Consider the following 12231-nt stretch of genomic DNA (forward strand, 5'->3'; position numbering starts at 1 on the left):
ATAGCTATGATCTTGGAGCTGTGGATAGCATAATCTTGTACCATCAGTAAACCCTCTGAGAGTCAGGATGGAAAACGTATGGGCAGGCAGGATGTTTCCAAGAAAAAGGCAGGCAGTTTGGCAAGTCATTTGTCTTCTCTTGGAACATGGACAAAATCAATTTTTGCAAATTATGACCCAACAAATGTGTTGTCTGTAAAATTCTGGTGAGAATGTCTGTTTTATCTGTTCCATGTTTCAGCATAAGGACAGGCTCCTCCTTGCCATTACCCAGCTCTGGAGTGGAGCTATCATCAATCAATCTGAAAGACATTACCCTCTCTTGCAGCACTACTGGCACAGCTTTCCATGTCACTTGGCTCACCCTAATGTACTGACCAGGACAGTTTATGGGAACTACAGAGTTGGTGCTGTGAAGCAACATTAATGCTGGGAACATGGTGCACTGCAGTTAGGGTGCATGGTCTTGAAGTCAAAGTGCTGTCCAGAGCATTTCTGCAGGGTCTGGCAGGTCACAGCGACCAGCAGCAGGGCACTGGGCCTGTGCTGTCAGACTTTATGTGGTGAGAGATCAGGCAGCTGTCAGTGACTCATGGCATGTCCACAATCCCCAGCGAGTGGCTGGAGCTGTGCCCCTGCGCTGCTGAGTTACTGATGTACTTGTCCAGAAGCTGTCTTATGTGGTGACTAGTGACACAGCTGGGCAGTCATGCACCAGGGCATAACTACTGTCCATAGCCTGCCCTTAGAGCTAATGCCGTCGTTCCTTGTCCTTCATGATCCCATGCAGCCACAATTAAGCATCTTCTCCTTCCTACCTGTAAATACCACTCCTGTCTCTTCCACTCCCATCTGTTCCCAAAATTTTCCCTACTAATGTAAACCAGTCTGATGTCCCACACCTGGCATGCTTCTCCCTCTCTTCAGTGCGTGTGCATCCCCTGCCTACATGCCCCACTGCAGGCACCACTTCCCTGCCCTCTATGTGGCACGAGCAGTCTGGGGAATAGACATGGAGCATAATGCATAGCATCATGTGGCTAATTACTTGATGTTGGGCACACAAGGGGCATTATCTTGTGCCTCAAAGGACTGTCAGAGAATCCTAATCTTATCCTCCCTGCCTTTTTCCCTTTCCACTGCCATCTGAAGTAATGAACTGGTTATAAATACCTAATTAGCTAATTATTTGCTGGCCTACATGGAACATCTTCAGTGAAAGAACTCCCTGGGCAAGTGAGGGAGGGACCTCCACGGAGGGGAGATGACCTCATGGGGTGTGTGTAGGGGTAAAGACAGTATGGTGGTGCTCACAAGAATTTCCAGACTTTCATCGCCTCTGGAGAGCAGAGGAAAAGTCATTAGCTCCATGGAGAAATGAACCTATCTTTACCTCTGCTTGTGGCTGTGTGAGCTGGAAAGCTGGGGGAAAATTAAATCACAGAAATAATTCATTAGGTAATTAGAAATTGGGGGGGAAAAGGCTTTTTTTGGAAACATTTGCACTGGGCAGAGGTTCTGTGCTGGCAGGATTTCGAGCTGTGCCTGCTACTTTTATGCTTCAGTCCTGTTGGGACAGGAGGACTAGCCAACGGTCTGTCTCTGGCTAATGTTGTCACTGAGAAAACCATTTTATGCCAGTTTGTATGTGCTGGAGAGGTTCCTTCCACTGGCAGGCTGGCCTTGGTCTGTCAGTACAATTCTCATAGGTTGCAGCATGCAGTTATTGAACTGGGATGACTTTCAGTCCAAGACATCTGAGGATGGGGACGTTGAGCTGTCACACGCCTTTGGGACAGTGGTCACTCTGTTGCCTTTCTGCAGGGAAAGGGAAGGGAAGGGTGTCAGTCAGCTGATGGCACTAGAAGTCTCATTCCCTTTTCTTTTCTCTGCTGAATTTGAAGGCCTAGGTTTAAGGGATCATGGCATCACAGCAGCTCTGCTGGCTGCCTGTCAGTAGAGGTTAGGACAAGAACAGGCAATAACCACAAAGCTAGCCTGGTTTGGATAGTTGTTAATTTCTGACACTCTGCTTTTATCTTTGTGTGGCTTTTTTTTTTTGTGTGTGTGTGTGTGTGTCTCATAAACCTTTCCTTTTCTTCTCCTTCCCTTCCTCTCTCCTTTCTCTCTTCCACACTTGCTTCTTCTGGCTTTCTTCTCCCCCTGCAGGCATGCGCATCCTTGTGAACTTGCTCCTGGACACCTTACCCATGCTGGGGAACGTCCTTCTTCTCTGCTTCTTTGTCTTCTTCATCTTTGGCATCATTGGGGTACAGCTGTGGGCTGGGCTGCTCCGCAACCGCTGCTTCATGGAAGAGAACTTCACAATGTGAGTGACTGGGGGACAGTATCATCTTCTTTTCTTCCAGGAGTGTTTCTCTTTCCCCTTCTCTGTGCTTGTTTTCTACTGCCTGGCTCTCCGTATATCACTGACTCCAAACAGCTTTAGGGTAATAGTGTGCAGAGTGTTGGTCATATCTTGCAATGGAAAGGGAGGGCCGGCAAAGACAGCTGGTTTTCATCTGTCTTCATGGTCCACAGAAGAATGAAGCTGGGCTAATTTGGATTGAATCAAGGCAAAGGATAGCGTGGCTGCCTCCTCCAGCCATGCCCAATGATACAGGATGCTGCTTCTACACCTAGAAAGAATTGAAACTCTGAAACACCAGCCATGCTGCTTTTTTCCTGAACTTGCTCCCTCTTCAGAAAGCAACACCCAGAGGAGGCTTACAGAAAACCATAGAGCTGCCCAAGGCATCCAGGGTCATCTTTGGCACCTCCAAGAAGGAGCTGAGGTCACTGTTTGGACAGTATTGCATTACGTTTGGAGGCCTTGAAAGGACGGGCAAGTTATTGGAAAACTTCAGGAGTAGAACTGCATGTGAGTGGTGCCATAGGGATGGGATGGAGGGCTGGTAGGAGAGGTGTCCTACAGCCGGGTTAGTGGAAGTGTGAACATCTGAAAACAAAGAATGTCTGTTTGAGTGGGACACAAAACTCATGGGTAAATGTGGGCACAGTTCAAGCAGAGAGCCTGAAGCTGCACAGGACAGTCTGCAGAACACAGCTTTACTTCTCCCTGCAGGTAGTGGGGTAGAAAAGCTCCTGCCTCTCATGAATTCTTAGATTACCCAGTTTCAGGGCACAGCCCCTCCAGTTGACTTTTTGGCTTTAGCAGATCTCAGGCTTTAAAATGTTTTCTTAAAACCCTATGCTAATCCCAGGTGTGTTATCAGTTTAGACTGCTTTAAAAAAAAGCAAAAACTGTAGGTCAGTTTAAACTGATTAAACAGTTCTGAAGCTTTAGATCATCTGAAATTGGAAAAAAAAAGTGTGAAAGTACAATCTGTAGAACAGCAATGAAGTTGCACATTAGGAGCTGCTTAAAGCAGGTATTTCCTGTGTTTATTTATTCCTTTGGGAAAAAGTAACACTTAAGTTGATTGTCCTTTATGCAAATCAGGAGTAATATTACTTTAATGACTGTAATTACACCCATGCAGAGTTGATGTAACTGAGAAGTGAATTGGTGCCACAGCCTTCTGAGTGACAGATATTAGAAAATGTTTGGCTGACCATTACTGGAGAAATCAATTCTGAAGGTACCCAGTTCTCCAATTATGAGGGTGAACTGTGACAAATCTTTGTGGTTTAGTCCTGCGTAGTTTGGAATCAAAGAATTTCTGTCTTTTTCATCAACACCTGTCCTCTTCCAATGACAGTGCAAAAGTCTGCATTCATGCAGTGGGAAAGTTGTGTATTGCAGCACTGCAAGAAATACACCAGATAAAGTTTTATCAAAAATTTTTAATCTCTACCTTTCACTTTTCTGATCATTAGCTCATCTCTAGCTAGGCAAGCATAGATTATTTAATTACTCATGCATTTGGAAGGTGCTTGCATTATTTGGAAAAAAGCACATGAACTTGTCATGAAACATTACACCCATATTGCCATCTGCCAAGGAGTCAAAGTTAAGTCAATTTTAGCTTTGCATTTCCAGATGTTAAGGCTTATCTGTACAACCTTAATTATGCATGAGCTGGATTTTTTCTTTTTTTATAAGTACAGAAGGTTCTCTTGGAAATGTTATAAAACATGTCCATCAACAGTTACATACATGAACACATCACAGTAAAGCCTGATGAACTACGTTAATATCGTTGCATCTAATTTAGATTTGATGCTAATCAGGGAAGCGATCAGACCAAAAATCTCTACATTCCAGCTTTTCTTCATCTCTATGCAAGCAGATTGCATTGGCTTGGGATGATCCGATGGCAGACAAAATTCTGAAAACTGGAGACTCAGCCTGGAAAATTCCTGTTTTTCAGGAGTCTTGTCTTCCTTTCCCTTCTCCTGAGGCAATAAACCTTAGAAATCCCTTACCCAGTTCAGTCCTTATGTCAGAATGGGAGCTCTCAGCTTCATCAGAGTCACTGATGGGAAACTGTCTGTCATAGGAAATTTTTGACTGTGGGTTGTTTTTTTACTCTTACAGACAAGGTGACATTGTCTTGCCCCCTTATTACCAACCTGAAGAAGATGATGAGATGCCCTTTATCTGCTCACTGTCAGGAGACAATGGAATTATGGGCTGTCATGAAATACCCCCACTGAAGGAGCGAGGCCATGAGTGTTGTTTGGACAAGGATGATTATTATTACTACAACTCAGTCAGGCAAGAGTTCAATATCAGTGGCATGTGTGTCAACTGGAACCAGTACTACAATGTGTGCCGTACTGGCAATGCCAACCCGCACAAGGGTGCCATCAACTTTGACAACATTGGGTATGCCTGGATTGTGATATTTCAGGTAAGTCCAAGTTAGCCTTCTAACAAGGCTCAAGCTATTTTTCTGTTTTTAAACCCAGTCTTTCTGGGCTCCTGTGGTAGTGTCTGGAAGGTGTGATGCAGACGCAGAGAGTAAAGAGCCTTGTAACTACCCTAGTAAGAGAGACAGCACACACACCGTCAACAGCATTCCTGAATATGGGTAGGGACATAGAGCAGTTACAACTGCACTCTTCAGGCTGACTTGTGCACCTTTCCCCTTCAGTGCAGACCACTGTAGTAAAAACAGGTGTTTTTTTTCAAATTCCCAGCAAGTGTTGCAGATGGGAGCTAAAATCCATGCCTTTTTACTTTTCCTCCGGCTGTACACAGTGTCCAGTCCAAGGGGCACAGAAACCTGCTGCGGGTTTTCCCCTGCTGTGAACCAGGGAAATGAACTATTTTAATGAAATATTCCTGCTGTGGACTAGAATGATCTCACAGGCTTTGACAGTATGCCAGTGTCACCAAGTACTACCATGCTGATTTCCTGAAATGGAAATTTGGCTTCATTGAAACAAATTGTTGTTTGTCACCTTCTTTGAGTTGTAACAGCCCTGACAGTATCTGCCTGTGTACAATGAGGAATGAACTCTGGAAGCCCACTTACCTCCTGTTTCTTTTGTTGTTTATCTTTGCAGGTGATCACACTTGAAGGGTGGGTGGAGATCATGTACTATGTGATGGATGCCCATTCCTTCTACAATTTTATCTACTTTATCTTGTTGATAATCGTAAGTATAAGACTTAATGGATGTCAGCAGTGCAAGTTAAGAGCCCACAAAAGACAGGTCTTAGATCAACAGAGATATTGGGAAACCAAACTTCTAGGAATTTCAGAAATCTGGCCAGTTGATTTTCACCAAGAGTTTGTGGCAGAATCACATACGTAGTTGTCAGCTATGTTACTATCTTTTACTCATAAAATATACTTAGGATTGATTTCAGAAGTTATACGTGCCCAGTGTAGGATAATGTTCTCATTGGCAGATCTTGCAAAGTAAGTTCCCCAAACCAGTTGGCTTAAAAGCACAGAAAACCATTTATTTGTCTGCCCTTCTACTTGGTCTTTTTATACATTTTAAGCTCTTCAGTAATTTTTGAGCCATGTTGAGCCAGCAGCTTTTGGCAGCACCTGGATTTCTCTGGTTCAGAGACTCAGATTCACATTTTGTTAGATTCAGGGTCTGTCATGCTGAATTACTTCCTCACCATGAACAAAAAGGAGCTGCTGCTCCAAAAGTGTCAGCAGTCCAAAATAAACTGGCTGTGTGAGATCCCTTGTGGATGGAGGGGATGGAAAGAGAGAAATGTGTCCACAATGAGAACTTAATAAGCAGTTTATAAGCCCAGTGGATGTATACAAATGAAGTTTGAAGGTTGATTTTCTGTAAGGAGGTTTGTTGTCCGTACCTGGGAAGAAAGGTGAGAAACATGGTGCCATAGTCTCTCCATTCCTCAAGCCTCCTCTACATAAGTATGTTTTCTTGGAGGGAATGTCCTGTTTCTGACAAGGAAGAATTTTGTTTTTATGAAGGCTCTTGCACTTTTCTCACAGGAGGATCACAGTCAGGAGTAGTAGGCAAAGACATAGGATGAATTATGGGAAGAATAAAATTCAGGTAGATGCAATTTAGTTCTAGATTTCTTAGTCAGTAAGGGCCTCAGTGTGTATTTCCAGGCCTATATGCATTTGGATGGGCTGACAAATGGACCTGGCTAAGACTGATCTTCATCTAATACTGTCCTATGGGGTTGTGCCCTCCTAGAAAAAGGATGTCTAGAAACAGTCACCTAGTAACATTAACAGTCTTACCTAATACAACATCTAGTTTAAATTCAAGTTGACATGTAGTAACTTAAGACAAAGGAAACTAACCCAGTTTCTGAGAGAAATTCTGCTACCTGTACATATGGAGAGTGGCACCAAAAAAAAATGTCTGCTGGCTCATTCAGTTCAAAGAACTTATGGAAAAACTTATTATATCCTTGATTTCACCCTGCCTTATGACCCTCTACCATCACAAGGAAAAGACAAGAGAAAAATAGAAGGATGACCTACTCTCTGTGAACTGTGCCCCTGAGCCAGGACAGCAGAGGTGAAATGCACCTTACAGAATGTTGCTTTTACTTTGAGTCTGGAGAGTCCCAAAGAGACAATGCAGGGATGTGATTGCACAGGATGGGGTGGCAGGGGGCAGTTCCTGTGTGCTCTGTTCTGAATACCCACTGCTTTTTGTGAGTTCAGAAAATATGATGTTTGTTCATATATCCCACAATGCAATAGATGTTTAGTACCCACTTGCCTTTTCAGTTTGAGCAGCATACTGAGGATACCCAAATTTGTAGAATGTGCAGTTTGACACAGAATTTACTCCCTGTCCCAGAGCCAGGGAGGACTGTGCAGGGTCAGTGTTTAGGCAGTGTGGCAGGCATGCCCATTCTTTTGTAGGCCAGTTCCAAAAACTGCCCCTCATGTCCCATTTCAAACTACATAAATTCTGTCAGTGTATTTTTGGTTTCGAAGTATCTTTCTAGTGCTGGCTCACCTCATGTGGATTCACACAGGTTCAAAATAAGTCTCTGAATTTGCAGGCACTGAAAACCCTCAATTAAACACTCCACCAGAGATTTTACTGTAGAGTGTCATTGACATTTCTAGACACTCCCTCCTCATTTGCAGAAGCCATATGGATTTATTTCCATCAAACACGGGAGAATATGAATCCCAAGTTACTTTGGGAACTGCCCAGAACAAAAGAACCATATGCCAGATGGGATATTTCCTTTACCTTTGGTGGAGATACACCAAGAACACCTTCTTGGTGTGTGTGGTGCATCTTTAGTAGCACATAGCAACACCTCATTGTAAACTTGCTATAGCTTGGTTGCATTTTCTGTCTGAGTGTTCTTATAGAAATGACACTCCCTCTTTAAGTCTCATAAAGTACAGTCCTTCCAGCCTTTATACTTCCCTCCTTCTCCATGGTTGAAAGGCTGGAGTTTCCAGGCAGGAGTGCTATGAAAGTCATAGTTTAAGCCCTGACTCTTTGGTTTTCCACGTACATTCTAGCCTTGGCTCAGACTTGGTCTTCTGGGCCTGGATATCTATTGCTTCTCTTTAGAGCTGTGCTTTCATCCATTACTTCTTCCGTCACAATGATATCTTCAAACACCTACATTAGGGTATTACCTGGTACTGCTTTTACAGCAGGAAGAAAGCTCCACCATCTAGATATATTCCAAGGACAGTTAGAAATCCTGTATAAATGTGCTGCTCTGAGGCGAAGAGTGCTGGCTGACCCTGCCACTCAGAGTGGCCTTGTAGAAGAACCTGGTAAAAGAATTTTACTTATTCAGCAGATTTTAGGTAGCTCCCCCCTTGATCAGAGATCAGGGAGGTGACATGAAGGAGGGACTGCTTTCTGCTCTTGGGTCTGTTTCATTTCAGTCTTCCTACTTGGGGTCCAGCTGTCTCTTTGTCACCTCTCTAGCTACTTGGCCACTGGTGTGGCTCCTGGGCTAGAACCAGGTCTTCTGAACTCTCAGATTGGCATCTGCAGGGCAGTACTCAGAGGCCTCCTTGAAGTACTCTGTGCTTATACATGTGGGCTTAAAAAGGCAAGCTGGATATCCAGGAATAAGCAATAAAAATAATTGACAAGTAAGTCAGAATTTGCAGCACTAGTCAGATTCAGTTAGATATTACAGAGACAAGGATTGAACCTTGGACTGATTGAGGCCAGGATCTGCTTAACCAAAACAGAGCTCAGTCTCAGGACTGAATGGGACTCCTGTGTCAGGGCTCTGAATCAAAGGTCTCCATCTGCTTCTTTCAAATGCTTTGTCTGACTTCATGTCAGACACTTTCCATCTCCCTGCTCAGCTGAGATGGATCACTCAATTAAGAGCCTTTTGAGACCCTTCCTGTCCTTCCAGCTGGGAGGCAGTGTCAAGCACAGGAGATCCTGAGAGTTTATGGACTTGGCTGTGGCCTTAATTAAGGATTAACCAAGCTAATATGTTTTACATTTTATGTTCCTAGTTAAAAGGATAAGGATAGAGAATTAGTTGCCATATCCAGTCCTCTCACTCCTCCCCTTTTTGGTCATCTGGTGGGTGTCAAGTGAAAGGGAGGAGGGAGACAGAAATGCAAAGATTTCTAGTCTTAACTGTGTTAATATAAAGTTAATAGCTATAAGAGCCCTCGGGATAATCAAAACTTTATGAACCCAGCACTGCCTGCCGGACGCTGGACAGAACACAGGCTGGAAAGATCTTTTACTCCTCTATGAGGACCTTACTTAAGCCAGGGAGAAATTATTAGCAATAAGCGTTTCCAGAAAATTAGAGCCTTATGTTTCCCAACACTGCCTATTGACTACGGACAGCACGCAGGTTGGAAGGATTTCTAACCTCTGCTCTGAGGCCACACTTAAGCCAGGAAGAACACATCAGCTAAATAAGTGCCTCCAGAAAATTAGGGCCTTGAACCCAGCACTGCCTACTGATAGGGATAGAACACAGGCTGGAAGGATTTCTAACCTCTGCTCTGAGACCACACTTAATAGCAAGAAAAGAACTTTTCCCACAACAACTCCCAAAATAACATTTATCAATAGAAGTATGTGACAGTTATTGTGGGTTTTGCATTGCCAGTGATAACGTTTAGCTGCAAGGTTGTATTTCATTGATAATAAAAGACCCCAAAAGAAACAAGCACAAAACACATTTTACAGAGACCAGCACACCAAACTTAATTTTCAGTACAGCAATGTATCCCATTTTCACGACAGAAACTAGCAACAAAGAACTACTGACCAGAAACACAGCCACCTAAGACACTTACCTAGACACTCTTTCAATAACATAGGGCAATAAAATAGCTTGCACACCGCTCTCTCTGTAACACAAATCAAAAGGAAAGAACAGAGCTACTTCTTATCAACACATATGTTGAAAAAGAAACTGCACATTGCAAAAGAAAGCAATAACTAATACAAAGTAGGGAAGTGTAAAGCAAGTTACTGTTATTAGTTTTAAGGTAGCAAAACACAGTAAAGGAGGTGCTTATAGAGTAAGAATCAAAGTAGCTGTTAGCATAAGATGTAAGATAGAATGTATAAAGGAATAAGCTTTGTAAGAAAATAAAGTTAAGAAAGTAAAGTATAGAGTATAGAAAACACATGGCTGTCACCCCTACATTGTTCTAAGAGAAGGAGGTGGGACAGGCTGCCAGCAGTTACCCTTGCAGAGATATGGCAGTTTTTTCCCCCTCTGCTTGAGTTTAAACCCCACACTTTTTATACCTTTTTTTTTTCTTCCTGTGGTTTCATGTGACTAAGTCAATGCTGAGGGGGTGATACAGATGCCTGAGGGTGGTGGCTCCTTGAGTGGTCAAGCAGGGCCATGTCATTCTTAAACAATGCTCCACTCTTTGTTAATCTTATCAGTTTGAAAGCCTTTGTCCTCGGCTGGGAGTGTCCCTCCAGGGGGCTGAGGCATTTCCCTCAACTCATCAAGGCTTATCAGCCCATCATCCCACAGATGGGATATCAGAGCAAATGTGCCTGTGAGGACAGGGCTCTGTGATGGAAACCTGAAACTCACTCTAGATTTCAACCCCACACTGACAGGGTGATCCTGATGAGGATATCTTGTTGTCCTCATCTCTTCTGCTTGTAGCCTAAAGGAAAGGTGTTCCAAGTCTTAATGGCTTGGTTTTCATGGAACTATTAGAAGTTGCAAAGTACGGGGCAGTGTCACAAGTAGCGTTCCAGAAATGCTTGTGCAGCTGGTGTTTAGCTCCCAGTACTGCCTCACTCAGTGCAAGCAGCAGGAGATAACGGGAAAGCTCATGTGAGTGTCATATGTTGCTGAGAAGAGTGCATCAGAGGAGAATTTAGATTCCCAGTCATACTCTTTCATCAGTTAAAACATGCAAGATGTCATGGACTAGGCCAAATCTTGGGTGAAAGTGAAGGAATCTGAACAAGGCAGGTTTTTTAATTTTCAAGGCCACATACACAAACCGAAGGGAGAATAGGCTGCAATAAGGAGGAAAGGAGAGAAGGGTTCAGTGATGAAGTGGAACAGAACTAGAACGGCTTTGAAGGGTGCTGAGAGGAGGAGAAGGGAAAAAAACAAAGCACTTTCTATTTTGAGATAGTTTATTGTCCTTATGTTGAATCTGGTTGGAAAGAGCTTCATGTTTCAAAGGTTTATTGAGATGCTAGCAGGGACACCTCCCCTTTGAAATACTGACAGCCACTGTATTGAGCCCCTGGACAGAGCTGCTGGGCACCTGTATGCAAAAGCAAGGGACAACCAGGGAGAACAAGCTGGTGTGGGGATACCAAGGGCTATGAACTGAGGGGAAGGATGCTTGGATAGGTAAAACAAGCTGGAGTACTTGCTGAAATAAAACATCTTTTTCATGCACAAGGGCTGGGATCAGGTTACCACCATCTTTGCTTGCTCTCTCTCCTTTGCTAGAAAGTTTATATGGTGGAGGACACATGCATGAAGATAAGGGAAGGACTGAATCCAGCTCTCTTTCAGGGCTGTTTCCTTATGGAGGAGAGACAGTGAGGTGAGGCTGGATCCTGTGTGGGTTCATACAGGAGAAACATGATGTGAGGATGTTCCTTAGTAGGGATACTCACTGATCCAGGGAAGCAGAAAGCTTGACCTGATGCCTTTTTCCCACAGTGTCTGTTTCAGAGTGGCACAGAAATGTGGTCCTTGTTCAGAGTTCAGACTGCAGTTTATTGATGCCCTATTGACATTCACAGCTCTAGGGGGAATAGGGAGCAATCAAGCCATTATAGCTTTTGAAAATTATTTTGCATGTGGTTACCAGCCCTTCTATGTATGAAATTCTCATCATAATGAAGCCTAGGTTTTATCCTAAATCTCTATACCTATGGATAGCTCTCCTAATGGAGTTTCAACTCTAATTTTGTAATATGTACCACAAAGTGAGATAGTTTTACCCCCAGATCTCTCAGCATCAGGAAATTTTTGTTCCTTTTCATAGACAGAAAAACTGAGGCTTAAAGGAACATACAAAGTTGTAAACTACGTTTGGTAGACATTTTGCTTCTGTATGGGCAATAGGGAGAACCTGGGCATTTTATTTGGTTTTGTTTCTAAGTCACCTCTGGGGAAGTGAGTTGTGTGAGTTTTTTGTATTTGAAATGGAAAGACTACCTAGGCTGGAGAACAAGGAAAACAAGAGCTAATATAATATGTCTTGTACCAGAAGAAGAGAAAGTGAGCAAGGAAGCATAGTTTTGCCAGACCACTCAGTGTCCTTCTCAGAGTCATTAGTTTTTGTAAACTTCCCTTGGACTTCAAGAGCTCATCCATTTCAGAAAAGTGTCATCTCCCTGTAT

The 12231-nt window shown here is 43.4% G+C and overlaps 1 protein-coding gene across 1 annotated transcript in view; it reads left to right on the forward strand.

Annotated features, from left to right (window-relative positions):
• CACNA1I (calcium voltage-gated channel subunit alpha1 I) overlaps nucleotides 1-12231 on the forward strand; it is a 185758-nt gene that overhangs the window by 157093 nt on the left and 16434 nt on the right. Inside the window, exons 8-10 of the mRNA XM_071550077.1 lie at nucleotides 2170-2329; nucleotides 4502-4817; nucleotides 5476-5568. Coding sequence (XP_071406178.1) covers nucleotides 2170-2329; nucleotides 4502-4817; nucleotides 5476-5568 — 569 coding nt within the window. The remainder of the gene's footprint in view (nucleotides 1-2169; nucleotides 2330-4501; nucleotides 4818-5475; nucleotides 5569-12231) is intronic.

The sequence above is a fragment of the Pithys albifrons genome, chromosome 3, assembly GCF_047495875.1.
Source record: "Pithys albifrons albifrons isolate INPA30051 chromosome 3, PitAlb_v1, whole genome shotgun sequence".
In the NCBI taxonomy this organism is placed as follows: domain Eukaryota; kingdom Metazoa; phylum Chordata; class Aves; order Passeriformes; family Thamnophilidae; genus Pithys; species Pithys albifrons.